The following is an 18,977-nucleotide window of genomic DNA, read 5'->3' as shown; positions in this document are numbered from 1 at the left end:
GGGCCAGGCCCCAGGGCAATCAGGTCTGAGGTGACTGAAGAGTCCCTCAAAGCACTCAGCACTCTGCCAGCGAAGACGCTGAGCCTCAGGGGCAGGTGACCACTGGGGAGTGGCTGAGCGACATGTCCGGCCAGGCCCCTGCCCCACTGGCCCTCCTGCATCCGCCCACCTCCCAAACTAGCCGCTGGCCCGGCATCTCTGCTCCATTCTCCTCCCCACCATGCCCTGAGGACCACTCCCACCACCACGCTGCGGGGTCTGCCCACGCCAAGGTTACAGTGACCTCTACCTTGCCCAGCCCGAAGGTCAGCCCTCCCAGCCTCCCATGCCATCGCTGGGGGCCCTGACACAACTGATGGAAGATGGGGCTTTTCTGCCGGCTTCCTGGACACCACACCGCCTCCACCTCCCGGGGCGCTGCCCGCCTCTTCCCTCCTCTCCTAATCCCCTCCAGCTATGCTCACCGCTCCACGGAGGTTTCTAATCTGGGATCCACGGCCCGGGGCCCATGAATAGAACCATGTTCCAGGATAGCTGGTTTCCTCTGTAACCCCACGTAGCTTCTTTGATGCCTTTACAGACGTCACTCGGAGGAATCCATCGGCCTTACTGGCTCCGGAGACACCAAGAGCCCTGGACCATGTCACCTGGTCTCACGGTGACCTGCCCGCACGAACGCCCAGCCCAGCCTGGCCCCCGGACGCCTGGCACGCTGTCTGGTGTCTCAAACTCCACGTTCGGTGAAGAGCTGTCCCCTGACGCAGCCCCAGCCTCCCGAGACACCCTGGGCGTCCCGCTCCAAGCACGCACAGGGTCTCCCTCCTGCCCGATGCCAGGGGGCCCGCTCGGTGTCCCATCCCACTGATGGCGCCCTCCTGTGCAGGTGGCCGTCTCACCGAGGAACCCAAACTGCTAAGAAGGTGGGACCAGCTGAGCACACGCCCAACCCCACCTTTGCCCTGCCCTGCCCTCTGACCCGCACGGGGCTCACCCGCACCCCTCCCAGAACCTCGCACATGGCCCCCTGACCTCCAGGTGACATGCAGCCCCGCCACCAGGGTCCCCCCCCTGCGGTGTCTTCATCGCCACCTGGCGTGCCTCTTTCTTGTGCTTTGCCGTTTAACACCGCCCAGACCCAGAAGGCAGCTCCACGAGAGCGGGAGCGGGGCTCTTGTTTTGTTTTGTTTTGTTTTTGTTGTTTCTTGTCTTCCTTGCGTGTCCCCGGCGCCTAGAACACCTCACAGGCGCTGGGTAACTAACTGCTGCTTGACGGTTTGCATGGCTGTAACCATGTGCAAGCCCCACACCGCATCTCCTTGACCACATGAGTCCACTCTGCTCACTTTTTCTCCCGTGTCCCAGGAGGCCCCTGCAGACCCCGGCCACAGGCCACAGCAGCCTGCTGGCCCATGAGAATGGTCCTGCCTGCGAAAAGGGAGGAACCGGGAGGGACCCTCCCCCCAGCCAGGAATGTAAAACTCCCTCATCCTGGGAGAAATGAGACCCGCTCTTCCTTCCTTCCCTCCCTCCCTCCCTCCATCCCTCCCTTCCCTGAGCACTTAGCGGGCACCACCCATGAGGCAGGCACCCCAGCGCCCTGGGGGCCAGAGGCAAGCACCCAGGCTGCCCACCCTCAGCGAGCCTGCAGAGAACTTCTCTCTTTGCACTTGGCTTCCCCGAAGTGCTCGGGAGATCGGGGCCAGGGCAGCCCTGCAGAGAAGACCCTTCCCACCCACCGTATGCCCAGAGAGCCACCCCAGGGCCTCTCCTAGCCGTCACTCACCTGGAGCGCCATCCCCGCCCCGGTCCTGGGTCAGGCTGGTGAGGCAGTTCTCGGGGCCACCAGCCATGCCGTCCCTCAGGCAGACATCCCCGCGAGGCACCAGGGAGCCAGAGGCAGGGTCGCCGGTGTCCCCGCCCAGGCAGGCACAGGGGGTCTGCATGATGCCACAGGGGTGTGAGCTGTGGCTGCCAGCCAGACAGGCATCCAGCCAGCGGCACAGCATCTGGCAGGCGGCCCGGCTGGGGTTGCGGTTGCCCACGACCAGGTACTCCACGGAGAAGTCCTCGCTGGGACCGGGGGGCCCGTCCTGGGGCGCGGGGCCGTCGTCCTGCGGCGGCCGCTGCCGCTGCATCTGCAGAAACTGCTTGCTGGCCTGCAGGAAGGCCAGGGGCGCCGAGGGGTCGCAGAGCCTCAGCACCTCGTCGAAGCTCTCCACGCCCAGGTAGGTGCGTGTGGACTCCAGGAAGGAGTCGAACTGGTAGGTGCGGACGCGGCTGGGGCCGCTGCAGGAGGGCGCCTTGGCCACCTTCACGTAGAGCGTGTAGCGGCGCGGGTCCGGGTTGCGCAGGGTCCAGGAGCAGCGCGAGGCGTTGGCCGGGAACACGGCGGCTGCCGAGAAGTACCCGAAGAACTTGCCCTGCACCAGCGTGGCGCACGGCTCGGCCCCGGGCCCCGCGTCTGTCCCCGCGGCCGTGCCCGCCTGGTGCCCCAGCAGCAGCAGCAGTGGCCCGAGGATCCAGAGGGCGCCCGGGGCGGCGGCCTGGCCCCTCATCCTAGCTCGCGGGGCCGCCAGGGTTCCGCCGGCTGGGCAGGCAGGCGCGAGCCAGGCCTTGACATGCCAGGGTCCGGCAGCAGCGAGCGGAGCGGGCCGGGGCCAGGGGCAGGCCTTCAAGCGAGGGCAGGGGGAGGAGACGGCTTCAGGCGACTGAGTGGGCAGGGGCGGCTCCTAACGTCCGGGGCCCCAGTGCCCGCCTGTGGCCGCCAGCAGCAGCTGGAAGAGAAAGAGCAGAGAGGGTTCGCGTGAGCCCCCGGGGGAGGCTGGGACTTGGCACGCTGGGGGCAGTGCCCGCCCCGGGCTCTGGGCCCCCGACACAGGCCCTGGCCTCGCTCTCAGGCACCTGCTCTGCCCACCTGTCTGTCTGCCACCTGCCAGCATGTCCACCTGCAGGGGCAGGAGCCAGGGGCCGGGGCCCCTCCTCCCCCACCAAGCCTGAGCGGGAAGCGGTGGGCTACCCTGGCCAGGGCCGCAGGCCACAGGGGCCTCGGCTGTGCCCGTCTGGCTGGGCAGCCTGGCGTGGCTCCACGGGCTCTGGGCCCGACCGCCTGCCCTGGGGTGGCCACGGAGGCCATTCTGCCCCTGGGCCTCTGTGGCCTCTCAGACCGTACCCCTCTCCAGCCCTCTTTCAGGGAAGCATCTGCAAACCCAGCCAGAGGGGAAGCAGGGCAGGGGAGCAGAGGAAACAGGTCATTCCTGCCGTTGCCCAGCTTCCCTGCAGCCCCTGCCCCTCTGGGCCTTGCCCGGTGCAGGTGCAGAGACCCCTCCCACTTCTGTTTCGTCACAGCAGGAGTGACCAGTTTTGGGGGGGTGAGGGTAGGATTGGTGCCCCGTCTCTGGGTCTCTGGCTGTGACTGTGACATCCACCCACCTCCTATTGCCCCCCCTTCCTGCTCACACCCCCTCAGGTGCCCCCTTTGGCCCACCAGCCATGTTCCTGCCAGGGAGCCTCCCTCTCCCCGCCCCGGGGTCACCTGCGGCCACCGGGACCAGGCTTCGGCCTGCCCCTCCCCACTTAGCCAGGCCGCTCCCTGCCTCCCATCTCACGATGACGAAATCAAGGCTCAGATGGGGTCACAGGCAGGGGGCGGCAGTACCCACACTTGAACACCCCCAGATTGACCCCAACCTTGTGGCCCTGGGGTCACCTGCGCTGCACCAGGAGTGGGCACTGGCTGCGTGCTGCCGGCTCACACCTGGGCGGGGGCAGCTCCCGGCCCAGGTCAGCAGGGACACAGCAGAGCCGTCCCGGGCCCGGGGAGCCAACGCTGCCCGTCCTGACGCGCCTACACGTGGACCCTGCAAAGCTCCTTCTGCCTAAACCTCAGCTTCCCCACCCTCCCCCCAGAGCCCCTGCTGGGCGTCGTCCGGGCAGCAGCAGCTGAGCATGTGGGCAAAGGGGGGGGAGCCACGGCAGCCCCCCGCAGCCCGCCTGGCCTGGTACCGGCGCCTCGGCTCCGCCGACCGTGCACACGCCAGCCGCCTGCCCACAGGGACTCGCTGCTTCTCGCTGCCTGGGCCCAGCTGGCCAGCGACACAAGGTCGGTCACTGCTCTGCAGTCCCCTCCTGGCGTCCTTCCTGGCAGGCCTCATAGGCAGAGCAGGGAGCTGGGCGTGGGCGGCCTCGGGCTGGCCAGGATGGCTGGACACGGGCTGCCCCACTCATGGCAGTGTGGACCCGGCCAAGGCCCTCACTTCCCAGCCTCACTCTCCCGGCATGAGGTCAGCGCTGGACCCGTGGGTTTACCCAGAGATGGGGCAGCAGGCACCCGCGGCAGGGGCTCCGGATCACCAGGGGCGGCCCTGTGGGGCTCTTCAGTGGCCAACGCTCAGGTGCCCTGAGGAAAGGACTTGCAGACCCCTCATGCAGACCCTGCACTTGGCCCCTGCTTCCAGGAAGCCCCTCTTCCGGTCGCGCCTCTAGGCCATCTGGGGGCCAGCCTCGGACGCCGGCATAGCAGAGCCGCCTGCCCTGGCCACCCACTGCCATGTGTGGGAACCGAGAGGCTGGGGCCAGGGTCCCACAGTCAATCCCAGACCTAGGAGGCTGCCTGCAGGGGTGGCCATGGCATCCGAAACCTCACCTGAACCCCAGCCCCGGCTGCAGCGCCCCCTCCCTTGGTCCCAGGCTGGGATCTAATGCAGCCACCAGGCCCCCAGCTGGGGCCCCAGCCCCGGGACAAACCCTCTCCGATGCCCCGGAGAATCCCAGGTGGAAGTCGGCAAAGCCCAGCAGAAACTCTGATCACAGTCGGGCGTTTCCCCAGCACCACCCTGACCCCCGCCATGCGACAGCCGACCCCTTCTGACTCATCCCCCTTGACCTGGGGTCAAGGCCACCCCAAAACACAGCACCTTCCCCCAGAGGGGCCTGCCCGGTCCTGAGATGGCCCAGGCCGGGCCCGCACTCTCCCCTCCCCACCCCAGCCCCTGGCGGCCCACGCCACAGCCCTCCCGTGTGGAATGTGGGTACAGCCTGGCGCACACACCCGGCCTCAGGTGTCTCAGACGCTCAGCCTCAAGGCTGCACAGCTGCCTCCACCACCCTGTGGGCTCGCAGGCCTGGAGGGGCGTCCCAGCCAGGCCCAGCGTGGAGGGAAAGCACAGGAGAAGCAGGGCTCGTGGCGCGGAGGGGACCAATGTTGGGCTCGATCCTGCGCGGGGCAGTCTGTCTCCGCAGGAGCAATCCTGGGGCCCCTCTATGGCGCGGTTGTGCGGACGGGCACACGGGGGCCACAGACGAACAACCTTGGGGGGGGCTTGCTGGTGCTGGGCGCCTGAGGCAGGGTCCGGGCCCAGGTCTGCCGCACAAAGCCCCTGCCCTCTGAGAGCTGGCACTGCCCTAGGCCCGGCAGAACCGGCCCTGATCCTGCCCCTGTCCCAGGGCCCACGGGAGCTGGGCCGAGCCGGGGCCCTCCTAGCATCCCTGCCAGCTGGCCCTCATCCACGCCAGCTCACTCCGCTCCTTGAGGGCCTGTCAGGGGAGCGAGGCCCAGCCCAGGGTCCCGCACAGAGGGCGAGAGGGAGAAGTGAGGATGAGATGCAGGGCAGCGCCCCGTTCAGAACTGCCCCGTAGAAGGGCAGCAGCACAGGGCTTGGCCTGGGGGGCGAGGAAGGAGGCAGGGCAAGGATGTGCAGGACGCAGAAGAGAGCGGCCCCGGCCCTGGCCCCGGCCCCGGCTGGGCGCTGCGATGTGGAGGCGACGCTGCTGGCCTGGACCCTGGGGAGGCGGGAGGCGCCCATGGGGACAGGGGCTAAGTGGCAGCTCAGGACGCCACACCCCCGGGACTGAGGCTCTGGTATGAGCCTTCAACAGGCCCCTGGGGCCAGGAGATGGCCTAAAGGGCCCACCCATGGGGTGTTCACACAGGGTTCCACAGCGCGGACCACTAGGGCCACCAGGGGGCCAGGCCTCCTCTACACCTTGAACAGCTCCACACCCTGGGCCTTGGGCAGGGCTCTGCTGGCCAGAACGCTGTCCCAGCTCTGAGTCTGAGTGCCACAGAACTGGCCTGGCCCTGCCTCTCTGGCTGGGTCTCGGGGCAGAGCTGGGCAGGAGGCCCAGGCCGTCAGCACGGACAGCTCCCGTGCCTGCCAGCGGTCACTCACCCTCCACCTGCCCGCACCCCACACCCTGCCCTCTGCCCCGCCCCCAACAGACCCACAGGTGCTTTCCAGAGGCTGAGGCCTCTCCCTCCCCATTAACTGCCTGCCTGAAACGCTCCAACAAGGCCTTGGATAAATGGCTCAGAGGTCCCCTCTAGCCTTGGTCCGGGGGACGCCCGTGTCAGGCCCCAGGTCACACAGCCGTGGTGGAGGCCGACCAGTTGACTCCATCCCAGGCCCGGGCAAGCAGAGCTGAGACGGGGTGGGGCGTGCAGGGGAGCCCCTGACCCCACCTGGCACCCAGGGATAGTGTCCTGGAGGGGGCAATGCTGGGGAAGGGTCCCGGGATGAGGGGGACAGCATCGATCTTCACTGGGGGGATTCCTCTGACGGGGGAGGGGGCACAGGCAGGGAGAGCCGGGGGCAGGCTTGTGTGGTGTCTGGGCTGGGAGGGTGGTCAGAGGACAAACAGGGTCATGGAGGTCACCAGGCTTCTAGCTTGAGCATGTGGGCCATAGGCGGTGGGGACCCTCGCTGAGCTGGGGGGAGTAGACGTGTGCCCGTACATGTGCACGCACGTGCGTGTGCAAACACCTATGTCTCTGTGTGCGCACATGTGTGTGCGTGCCTGCACTGTGTCTGCACACACACGCACACGTGTCGTAGCACGCTTGTACAAGGCTCCCAGCAGGAGGAGGGCTCAGCGTTTAATCATGGGATGTGCAGGGCAGTGGGACAGGGACTGGGGCTGGGAGAGGAGTGCTTGCCTGGAGGGGAGCCCATGGCCAGGACGGAGCCCCACGGAGGCCAAGGCAGGGCCTCAGAGAAGGGCCAGGCCGGCAGAAGGCCGGCTCCACACTGGGTGCAGGTGACTGGGGCTGTGGCTCCCCCGGGCTGGCTCACGCCTGCTCCCCTCGGCCACACCCAGCGCCCAGGCCTCCGCTGGGGGTCAAACTCTACAAGCCTGGCGACCACAGGTGAGGGGCCTGGAGGAGGCTCCTGGCCTCGGGGCCGGGGTCCAGCGAGGCTGCGGGTCACTCCTCTCCAGAGGTGCTCACGGGGGGACTGTCTCCCTGGGGCTGCAGGCCCCCTGTCTGGTCCTTGGGTTCCCATATCCCAACCTGGGTCATTGCGGCGTCCATCGCCCCCTGCCCATCTTGGGGTCCCAAGGACGGTGGCCAATTAGCACCCAAGCCCCCTCAGGCCCTCGCCTCTCCCATCACCTTCTCAGGGCCAAACTGCCCTGCTGCAGGGAAACCCTCCTGGTGTCTGGCCCCCATCCCTTTGGCCAGCCTCTGCCCCGAACCTACCACACGGCCTCTCAGAGCCTGCAGGGTGGCCTCGGGGTGAGGGGTGGGGGACCCCAGAGAGCCGGCCACGGCAGGCGGAGGACGGGGATCTGGAGTCACGGCGACGAGAGAGGGAGACGGTGGCTGGTTACTGAGCGCTGACCGCACACGGGACCCCAGGAGGCAGGAGCAGCAGCGGCCCCACTTCACAGCTGGCAGGGTCGCCGCCCGCTGAGGGGTGACGCGCCCTCCTCCCACCACCGTCCCAGACGTATCTGCGCACGGGGGACCATCCAGCCCCTGGCCTCGATCAGAAGCCCTGGGCGCCTCAGGGGCGTGGGCTGGATGCCCACCCATCAGCCTCCAGAAGCCTCCAGCCTCACCTCAGTCCGTGGGATTCCCCCCCCCCCCACCACCACCCCACCGCAACTGTCCGACACACAGGCCTGACCCAGGCCCTGCCTCCATCCCTCCCCACCCACCCCAGGCCGCCAATGGCATCCCCCGACACCAGCCACAAAAGGCGCTCTGTTGTCCCGCCCGGCACTCTGAACAGTGCCCGCCTGTGTGTCCTGGGGAAGGCTGCACTGGGGGAGGGGCGCGTGGGCATCCGCGGCTCGGAGCCGGCGGCCGGGTGGGGCTGGGAGAGCACGCAGGGGAGGCCCCCCGGGGGCACCTGACCGCCCAGCGGGGGCCGCCCTCCTGGGCCGTGGCAGGTCAGGCCGACAGGCAGAGCCTCCGTTCATGAGCAGAGCTGGGGGCGCCGCTAGGAGATCCTGCCCCCAGCCCTCCTGACTGACGTGTGGCGCACCCCAGGCCTGCCCCAAGGAGGCCCCGGCCATGTTCTACTCACAGCAGAAAGGTGGGAGCTTGCCAGTGAGGTATCCCCCGGGGCGGGGAGGGGCCGCCTGGGCGGGGCTGGGCTGCCGGCAGGGAGGCCTCTTTCCCCTGCCTACCTGCCTGCCTGGGCACAGGGGCTGCCAGGGGAATCTGGCCGGAGGCCAGGCAGAGCTCCCCAGGAGGAAAAAGAAAGGTGCCCCGGAAGGTCCACTGCTGGGGGGTGGAGGGAGGGCCCTCTGGCTCTGCTCCAGGCCTCCCCGTACACACCCTCACCCTCATCACACCTCTTCTTGCCCAGGAGCCTGTTAACCCCAAACCACCTGTAGGCCTTGAAGACACCCCGTGCCCTCAAGCTCCCGGGCTGCCCCCGCTGCCCTGGCCCCTGCCCAGCAGACACCCACCTGTCCTTCAGGACACGGGCCAGGTGGCTGCCCTAGAAGCCTTACCTGCCGGACGCCTCCCGCTCTGAGCTCCCACTGCGTCCTGCGCCCCGGGCATGCACACACGTGGTTGCATACACACGCACACGATGCCCTCGCGGGCACACAGACACGCTCTCTGGAGAGTCCCAGGCGGGGACAGTGAGAGCGTCTGCCCCATCAACTGGGGCAACCCCCGGAGCGGGGAACTCTCCCGAGGAGGGGAGGCTCCTGAAATTCTGGGTGTGACATACGTCACTGCCCTCTCCCCTCTGTGTCCCCCTGCTCGGTACCCAGATTAAGCCCCTGCTCCCAGAGAGGGAGACACACCTTCCATGCCCGCTCAGCGGCTGGCCTACAAGTGATGCCCACCCACACCCCACGCCAGGATCCGTGCCTGAGGTTCCCAGGAAGGGGGGCTCATCCAAGGTCACCTGTCCAAGGCCACACGGGGAGGGTGTGAGGACGGTGACAAGATTGGAAGAGGCGGTCAGGAAGGGCCCTGGCGGCCGGCAGACAACACTGAGGTCCCAGGGACGTCCCGGATAGGCCTGGCCAGGTGGGGACGCAGAGGTCCTGACAGCATGGAGTGGGGAGAGGGGGGATGACAACAGAGGAAGGGGGTGCTTAGCCTGGACGTGCTTCAGGAAACCCAGGTCTCCTGGCTCCTGACGTCCCCTGTACCCACCCTAATGGTGCCAGCAGCTGTGGCAGGACTGGCCGTCCCAAGACGTACCTTGGTACCTGGTGCCCAGAGGTATCAAGGCTCCGGACCTGGGCCTCCCCGAGACCCACGGGGCGCCCTCTCCCCTCTCTCCAGGACAGCCGAGGTGAGCGAGGGTGGCAGAGGGCGGGCCGGGAGGAGAAAGGGCAAGCCAACCTGCAGCCCACGGTGAGCGCCGGGGAGGTGGACCCCAAGACCGGGACAGGACTGCGGAGGGACCAGTGTGCGCGCGCGGGGGCGCCTATGCACACGCGTGTGCAGTGCGTGAGGGAGCGTGTGCGCGGCAGCAGGGAGGGTCGCCGTGTACGGGGTGAATGTGTGCAGGTGTGCACGTGTGTGCGTGGAAGGCTTTCCGGAGGCGCCCCTGCGCGCTGGGACCCAAACGGTCAGGGCTCTGGCGGGGAGCAGGGACAGCGCTCTCTGTGTTCTGAAGGCACTCGCATCCCTCTGGGACAACTGGGCCCTCCCCGAGACCTGCACTGGCAGCCCCGCCCCCCAGGGCGGCACCCTCCCGCCTGCGGTGTGCTTTCCCCGGCGGCGCCCGTCCTCCCCTACCCTGGGAGCCAGGAGGACACTGGGACGCAGGGACGGCTCCCTAAGAGATCTGAACCCAGGGGTTTACACTCAGCTGAGGCCACAGGCCCTGGGGTCTCCCTGCGAAGCCCCGCCCTGCAGGGGGCGGGCCTTGTGCCTCTGTCGCCTGCAGCTGCGCGGAGGCAAAGGCCTGGAATCAAAGTTCCAATGGGAAGCTCTTCCCCTCTCTGGCCTTACTTTTCCAACAACCGTAAATGGGCAGTGGGTGGGAAGAGGGGCTCTCCCGGTGCCCTGCAGCCCCAGGGTCCTCGGAGCGACACCATGTCCCCGGACATGAATGTCCACCTCGGGGCCCAGACTCCAGGGCAGCGCACGCTCGCGTTCTGTGCTGTGCTGTGGGCTGTTTGTGGTGCACACTGATGGGGCTCTCGGGTGGTATCAGGGTGATGGCCGTTCTGTGGTGACAAGTGAAGTCTGGAGTCCAGCGCAGTTGTGGGCGGGGCAGCCCCATGCAACCTGGCTGCCCCTAGGAGCACCCGCTATCTTTGGCGTGTCCATCAGGCCAAGTCATCACCTCTGTTTACACCCCCCCCGTGGCCCCCACCACTCCCAGGACATAGCCCGAGGCCTACAGGGATCTGCGGTCTGGCCCCGCTCCCTCTGAAGCCCTGGTCCTGCCATTCACCTCTTTTCCAGCTCCTGTCTACGCCTCACACCTGCCACAGGGCCTTTGCATGGCTGGTCCCATACTGAGACCCTCCTCATCGTCACCACCACCACCGCTCTTCTCCCAGCTTAGCTGCCACTTCCCCGTGGAGGGTTCTCGGGGAGCCCCACCTCTGGGCTCCTGCAGGCTGCTGTCTTCCACCCCCAGGGTCCATTCACTGAGCCGAGCAGGGTCTCCTTCCTCCTGTATTCCCACCAGCCTTCACACCGGGTGGGGGGCATGCCCTCTTCCTCGTCGGGGCTGCACCACTAGTGCGAGTGTGTACACGTGGGCACCCACACATTCAGTATGTGTGTGCGTGCAAGCTGTGCACAAGGGTATCCAGGCCGTGTGTGTTTACACAGAAATCACAGCTCTGACCGATGGCGCAGCTGCAGCCGTGGAGGCTGGAGGCCAGAGGGTTCCAGAGGACAATGGGATAGTGTGGGTTTGCTGGCTCGGATAGAGTTAACAAAACCCTCCAGGTTTGAGGTTTGGGGGGCGGGGTTAGAGCTTTACTCCCAAGGGTCCACCTCTTGCACACAGCCAGTTACAGGACCTGCCACAGGTAAAATGTGGTGCGGTTAAATACTGCCATCCAGGGCGCACATTCACACAGACCCGCTCCGCGCCACACACACACACACGTGGCAGTTTGCATGCCTGCCCACACATGCCGCCAGCCTGCCGGCCGGACACACACCTGCACGCGTAGCACACATGTACACAAACATGCTCCTCACGCCCGTGCACAGGGCACGGAGGTCCGGGGGCCAGGCGAGCGTGGAGAGACACAGGTCACAGCGCTCCCGCCCAGACGCGGGAGCGGAGGGACCGGCGGCACCGGCGAGAGGGCGGGGGCTGCCAGGGCTGCCCAGGATGGGGCGGGCGCCTGGGCCACGGAAGAGACGGAAGGGGCGGGCAGGCGGCCGGCGGCGCGGGCGCCCTCTCTCGGCCGAACGCGACAGCGCGCCGCCCTGCGCCACCGCCACCGCAGCCCTGCGCCCGCCGCCCCTGCCTGAGCTGGAGGCGTCCCCAGGGGGCGGGCTTGGGCCCCAGGACTCGTTCCGGAGGCGGGGCCGGACCGGGCGGGCCGGCCAGGGGGGCGAGGACTCCACGGGAGGTTGCTCGAGCCCCGCTGCTCGTCTGGCTTTGCCGGGTCCGCCTCGTGCCCGTCCCCGCGGCCGCGCGTCCGCAGGCGCCCAGCTGCCTCCGGACCCGGCCGGTCGGGACGCCGCAGACCCAGCACGCTGCGGGCCCAGCACGCTGGACATCGGGACGAGCGCCGAGGGCCTGAGCCGGAAGGGCTCCGAGACCCCCACCCTCGCCCCCATTTCACGGACGCGGCCACAGAGGTCCGAGAGGGGCCGGAGCCGGACAAGGGAGGGCTCGACAACTTGGCTGCGTCCCCTCCCGGCCCAGGGTCTGGAGGAGACCGGCGTTATGCCGAGGGCGACGAATCGTCTTTTCCGCCCCCGCGCGGGAGCGTGGCGGGGACAAGCGCCCTTCTCCGGGATCGGAGGCGGCAAACTCCCTGCTCGAGCCTCCGCGCCGCGCCCGCCCGCGGAGCCGCGCGCCGCCCTGGCGCATTCCCGCCGGCCTCGCGCTCGGCCCCCCGCCGCCCGGGCTCCGGTGATCCCAGGCCGGCCCCCCCCGTCCCCCGCATCCAGGAGCAACAAGTCTGAAAGCAGCGCCGAGCGCCAGCAAGCTAGCCGGGAGGAAGGGCACCGGGCCGGGCGCGGGGCGCTCCGGGATCCCGGAACGCGCGCAACGTCCGCCTCCGGGGACCGGGCGCGGGCAGCGGGCTCTCGGGGCTGACTCGGTGGGCGGCCCACACCCCCTCCCAAGGCCCCGACTCTGCACGGGCGGGGGCGCGCCCAGGAGCCCCCGCCCCCTCCTTCGCCTGCTTGACCTTGCTCGGGTACTCAAAGCAGGACCCGGCGGCACCCGGGCGTCCGGACGCAGAGTTTCGCTGCCGCCTGCGGTAGTGAGGGAGCGGCTCTCTCCCTCGACCTCCCTCGCTGCCTCCGCGGCGGCGGGGGTCGCCAAGAAATGGAAGGTTTCGGGTTCTAGGAGACGCTCTGGCCGCCTTCTCAGACCCCAGATACACCGTATGCCACCTCCGGATGTGAAAAGGGACCCCAGCCTCCCGTTTGCCCTCTCCACCCTGCCCGCGCGGCCGCTGCTCGTAGGGGGCGTGTGTCTGTGTAGTGGCGGAAGGCACTGGGGGTCCCCGTAGGTCCCGAAGGTGGGTTGGGAGCGCAGACCTCCCGGCTCCCTCCCCACCACGTTTGCCAATCCGCTCCTCTGGGGCGTGGGTGCGCGCCCCCTGCCCACCCACACACCTGCACACCTTTCAACTCCTCGGTAGTTGCCGCTAAGGAATCCTCGACCCAGACCCGGGGGAATGGGACGTGTTGGGGAGCGCGCGGAGGGAAAGGGTGCTGAAGGAGGGGCGGGTTAGGACTCGTCCGGTCCCATCCTGCCTCCCTGCGCTCCAAGAAACTTGGAAGCCGAAAATAAAAGTGGGGAGGGTAAGGTGCCCAGCGGGCCGGGGTTTGGGTGCCTGAACGGGCGCTTTCTCTAGGCTGCCTGGGAAGTGACCCCAGCAGGAGCCGCCGCGGCCCGGCAGAGGTACTGGGGCTGGGAGCCGCATCCTCTGACGAGCCTTCCTGGCCCCCTTGCTTCGCGGCGATTTTCAGCTCCGCCGCCCCCTCCCGAGGCAGGCCCGAGACGCGTTCTGCCCTGCCCAGGGGGCCGCGGAGACTAGTGGGAGAGGGCACCCGGCCGGGCCCAGAGCCCCAGCCTGCCCGGGAGGGGGCGGGGGCCAGGCTCATTCCTCGAGGCAGCTCCGCGCGGCTCCAAGCGAGCGCGGCGGCCGCGGAGGGCCGGCGGCCTCCGCCCGCTGGGAATGGGGACCGAGGAGTACCCGGCTCCTGGCCTCCCCGCTTCCCGCGGAGAGGGCACAGGGCCGACCCAAAGTTCGGAGCGGCTTATCCGCGCGGCCTGTCCGAGCGAGCGGAAAAGAAGCCGAGAACGGAACGAGTCAGGGCTTTCGTGTGTGTGGAGGGGGGCGGACGGGCGCTAGGGTAGCCCTCCGCCCGATCTGGGGATAAGAGAACCTCCGGGGAGTGTCCACCGCCAGTGCCGGGTCTACCGTGAGGCTTCGAGGGAGGCACTGTGCGTGGGGGAGGACATCTCGGGCCCCTACAATGTCTGTAGGGGCTCTGGCTATGATGAGGGGAAGGGGGACACACTGGGGTGTCCCTCCTGAACCTACCTGGGTCTGCGTGTGGCTGTGGGGACATCTGGGGCTCCCTGAGGCCCCTGCCAGCGTCCGTATGTGGTGAGGACACAACGGGAACGCCTTCCCCAGCCTGCCCTGGGTCTGTGCCTATGACGGGGAGGGGGTGTCTTCCCCAGCCTGGCCTGCCACCCCGGCCAGGCTGCGTGTGTGTGGACTGGGGGCAGGTGAGCAGCGCCGAGAAGCCTCTCCCACGTCCAGGTCGCCCCCTCCTCAGCCTCCCAATGCGGGCGCGCGGAGACCTGCCAGATTCCGTCGCGGCCGCTGGAGGAGGCAGGGGGCGGGGGGAGAGGGGGGTCCAAACTCCCGTGCTCCGAGCGCAAACCTCGGAGCTGCGAAGCTCCAAACGGCGAAGTTAAGAAGTCCGGGCGTCCGCCCCTCCCCCAGCCCCCTCCCACCCTCGCTGCACCCCCTCTCGCCGCGCCCCCAGCCCCCAGCCGCCCGCCGGAGCCTTCCTTACCTTCCCGGCAGCAGCGGCCCCGCTGGCGAAGACTTGATCCGGCGAGTTGCAAATACCCAGGAGCGCCGCGCGTCGCCGGCGGCCGAGCCGGGCGTCCGGGCGGACGGGGGGGTCCTCCTGCCTCCGTCGCCCCCGGCCCGCTCCAGGCCTAGCAGCGACGTCCCCGGGAGCGCACCCGCCGGCGCGCGCAGGCCCCCTCCCCTCCCCCCGCCTGCCGGCGCCCCCTGGGCGCCGGGGAGGTCCGGATGCCCGGGCTGCGGGCGATGCGGAGCGCGCGGGCCCGGGCCCGGCCAGGACGCGGCGCGGCCGCCTGTGTTCCCGGCTCGCCGGCTCCACGCTCGCTCCGCCGGGGCCGCCGCCAACGCCGCGCCCGCCGCCGCCTGCGCCCGCCGCTCCCTCTCCGGCCGCCGCCGCCGCTCCGCTCCGCTCCTGTCGCCTGCCCCGCTCCTCTCGCCTTTTTTCCCCTTCCTGGGGCGGGGGGGCGAGCCGAGCCGAGCCGAGCCGGGGGCGGGGCGGCGCGGGGAGGAGGAGGAGGAGGCCGAGGACGAGGAGAAGGAGGAGGAGAGAGGCGAGCTGCTTCCCCCCACCGGGCTGCCGGCGCTCCCCAATCTCTCCCTCTCTGAAACTGGATCCCGAATCGGGAGCCAGAGACTGCATTACGGATTACATCAGGCTTTATAGAGCTTCCAGATCACACATTAGAGGGGAGCGCGAGCGGGGGGCGGGGTGTGGGGGAGGGGAGAGAGATAACAGGGTTGGGGGCACGGGTAAAACGCACACAAGCGCGCACACCGAGGAAAGCCCAGCTCCTGCCCCATGCAGCAGGAAAACCAAGAGTTGGGTCTCAGCCCTCTGCCTCTTCCAGGAGCCGAGGAGTGGCTGCCGCTGGCCGGCTGGATAAATGGATGGGTGGATAGGTGGACAGGGGGATGCATGGGTAGACAGAGGGCAGATGGATGGAGAGAAGGAAGTTATATGGGGTTGTGCGTGAACAAAGCACAGAGGTCCATGAGAGGATGGGATGTGTGGAAGGGTGGATGAGGTAAGTGGGTGTAGATTGAGGAGGTGCTCCGGAGGCTGGGTGGATGGACAGATGCCTAGAGAGACGGGTGGGACGGTAGATGGAAGGGTGGAGGGTGGGTGGATGGATGGAGGAAAGAGGCGGCTGAGGATGGGCAGGGTAGGTGGGTGCATAGATGGATGGATGGCACATGAGTGGAGGGCTGAAGAGATGGGGTGGGCCGTGCAATTAGAAGGGTGATGCATGGATAGGTGGATGAGAGTGGGTGGGCGGGTTGGATGGAAGATGGAATGAGTGATGGGCAAGAGACAGAGTCAGAGGCACAGACTCTGGACCCCATCCAAGAGGGTCAGAGGTTGGCGGACGTGGGAAGGGCCAGTTTGAACTGCCCAGGTTGGATTTGTCGAGTCTCCTCAGGGGTACTCTGTTCTGAGAGACGCTGAGGGAGGGGCTTGGGAGAAGAGCCAAGGGTTTGAAAGTGAGGTCCAGACCACCATTTACCCCGTGGAGCTGTCCTCAGCCATTCCATCCACATTCACATCCTCCATGCATCCTCCTTTGACTTGGTGACAGTGAGGACATCCCAGTCGCATATTTAGATTTTGTTTTCCATAAGCTGATGGAAATGGCCCCTTTAGCTGCTTCATCTCCCATCTTAAAGTGACAACAGTCCCTCTTCTTCTGAGACCTTTGGCCAGATACCCATAGGGGGCCTCCCTAGAATGAAATACAGAATCTTGGAGGAATGACCTCAGGGAGATTACTTCAGGGTCCTTCTCTACCAGGATGTTTATGCCTCCCAGCCCCTTGCTTCTTTTTCATAACTTGTGGTCCACTCTGAATGCAAAATCTTCTTTGGGTCCGCCTGAATATCCAATACTATACACATTTATCACCTTAGCAGTCCACTAATGCCTTTGCTGCCCAAGCCCAGCATCTGGTCCAACCGTCTGCTTTTCTCAGCTTCCTCCCAGGAGGCTCCAGCAGGGTGTCATCACTGTCACCACCAAACATTAATCCGCAATCATTGTCACCATTCTCAACCTGAATGGCAGCAGCCACCCCCACACTGCTCTCTCCATGACCATTGCCACAACCCCCGGACAGTGCCACTACATCAGCGCCACAGTCAGCACCATCTCTGGCCACTGCACATCGCTCCTCTCATCAGGTGGAGCTCCGTCCAAACCAGTCCCTCTCGAAAGGCCAGCCTGTGACCTAAGCCTCTAGGGGTGTCCTGAGGGGCTGGTCGGAAGAGCTAGGGAGACACAGATCCCAAGGCAATTGGGAGGGCAGGGGAGGCCCCTTTCCCAGTCAACCTCCAGGCCAGCCTTATTCTTCCCCCTCCCTCCCAGGGAAAGGACCTTCTTCCCAAAGTCTTTGAACTGGGGGAAGAGATGGAGGTGGTGCCCCCGGCGGGGTGGGGGTGAGGTGCTGCCCCATCTGCGCCTCCCACCCTTCCTAGCCCAGATCCTCTCTGCCCGCTGCCCTTGCTTCCATCTCCTCCCTGCACTAGCAGCTCGTGGCCACCAGGGGTCCTCTGGTATTAGGCCACAAGGCCCTGCCAAGGGTGCCGGTAGCTCTGAGTCAGGATTTCAGCTGCCGCTTTGCCACCAACCTTTCTCCCGTGGATGGGGGAGGATAGCAGCCATCCCACTCCTCTGCTTTGGGACCCCCGCCTGGGGTTCCCAGGGCAAGGCTGGGACCCCCTCCACCCAGGCCATCCAGCGCAAGGTGGTGTCCCCTCAGACGGGGCTTCTCAGCAGGGCCATGTCTCCCCCTCCCTGCTCTGGGACTCCTTGCCTCCCTCCATTACTTGCCCCTTTTAGAAAAGTGTCCCCTTGCCCCAGTTCCTGATCCAGACCCCAGACAGTTCCCCCTCCTAGAAGCAGAGGTGCCTAACTGCCCCCATGCTCCTCCTTGAGGAGGGAGCAAAGTCAGCATGGCCCCTGAAATTCCAGGGCAGGGCTTCTATCCACTGCCCCAGGCCCACACCCAGCTGAGTGCCCTGAAATGAACAGAGTCACACCGGCCCTGCTGCAGCCTCAGTGTCCCGATGGGTACGTGAGTACCGGGACAGAAGGGTTCTGAAGGTTTCTTGCAGCCCAGACACCCCAGGATTCTAGAACTCTAAGCCAATGGCCACTCTTCCAGAGATTTGCTACCAGTTTACATCCAGCACCCTCCACCAAAGCTTGTGCAAACCCTTGACCATCTCACAGCCACCTGAGGGCAGGGCCACAGCTTGAAGAAACCCGGAGTGGGCTTAGCACAGGAGGTTGAAACTGACGATCCCCTGGCAGGTCAACCCTATCCAGGTTCTAGAACTTCTTCCCCCAGCCGCAGAGAGCGCATGACATTAAAAGCCCTCTTCATGGCCATGAACCAATCCCTCACCACAGTCACTGACTCACTGATCACTGACCCTGGTCACACATTGACCCTGACCGTGGTCACACGCTGAGCCCTGACCGTGGTCACATGCTGAGGCCTGACCCTGGTCACACACTGAGCCCCGACCCTGGTCCCATGCTGAACCCCTACCGTGGTCCCATGCTGAACCCCTACCCTGGTCCCATGCTGAACCCCTACCCTGGTCCCACTCTGAGCCCCTATCCTGGTCACACTGAGCCCTGACTGACCCTGCTCACACGTTGAGCCCTGACCCTGGTCACACTCTGAGCCCTGACCCTGGTCACACACTGAGCCCTGACTCTGGTCCCATGCTGAACCCCTACCCTGGTCACACTCTGAGCCCTGACCCTGGTCCCACTCTGAACCCCTACCCTGGTCACACTCTGAGCCCTGACCCTGGTCATACTCTGAGCCCTGGCCCTGGTCCCACTCTGAGCCCCTATCCTGGTCACACTGAGCCCTGACTTACCCTGGTCCCACTCTGAGCCCTGACCCTGGTCCCACGCTGAGCCCTGGCCCTGGTCCCACCCTGAGCCCTGACCCTGGTCCCACCCTGAGCCCTGGCCCTGGTCCCACTCTGAGCCCTGGTCCCACTCTGAGCCCTGGCCCTGGTCCCACTCTGAGCCCCGTCCTCATGGCAGTCTTACGCATCCAGTTCTTTATTCCCAGGCCTGAGTGTCCACGCTCAGGCATCCCTGAGGGATGAGAAACAGGAACTCTGTGGGGGGCTGGGAGGACCCCCAGTGGAGCAGCAGGAAGCATTCCTCGAGGCCCTGTCTATTTCCAAGCATTTTCGTATAGGACAGTCCTCTCCTCAGGGGAGAAGAGGGGGACCTACGTGCGGTCGCGTGCGGAGCAGCGTGGTCTAGAACCAGGCTCCCTGACTCCTGGCTCCTGGGACAGAGGTGCAGCGAGAGCCCTTAGCATCTGGCAACCCTTCTCGGGCCTTCAGAGGCCACGTGGGGGCTGGGCAGCAGGGGACTGCACAGGATTCCCAGCCTGGGGACATTCGTGGTCCTCTCCAACCACTCCGTGAACTTTGCCAGCCAGACTTGGGGTGGGGGGCGCTGAGCATGGTGAGTAATTAGCTGATTCACATGC

General features: G+C 66.8%; 1 protein-coding gene across 3 annotated transcripts in view; it reads right to left on the bottom strand.

The window, feature by feature from the left end:
* ADGRB1 (adhesion G protein-coupled receptor B1) overlaps window positions 1-2,555 on the bottom strand; it is a gene marked incomplete at both ends in the record, with an annotated part of 70,659 nt that extends 68,104 nt beyond the window's left edge. For all 3 annotated transcript variants that reach the window (XM_082858381.1, XM_082858382.1, XM_082858383.1), the window contains one exon: window positions 1,784-2,555. In XM_082858381.1, the coding sequence (XP_082714507.1) occupies window positions 1,784-2,555 (772 nt within the window). The remainder of the gene's footprint in view (window positions 1-1,783) is intronic.
* Between the last annotated feature and the right edge of the window lie 16,422 nt (window positions 2,556-18,977).

The sequence above is a fragment of the Leucopleurus acutus genome, assembly GCF_964270905.1.
Source record: "Leucopleurus acutus genome assembly, chromosome: 17".
Lineage (NCBI taxonomy): Eukaryota > Metazoa > Chordata > Mammalia > Artiodactyla > Delphinidae > Leucopleurus > Leucopleurus acutus.
This window is presented reverse-complemented; position numbering and strand designations above follow the sequence as displayed.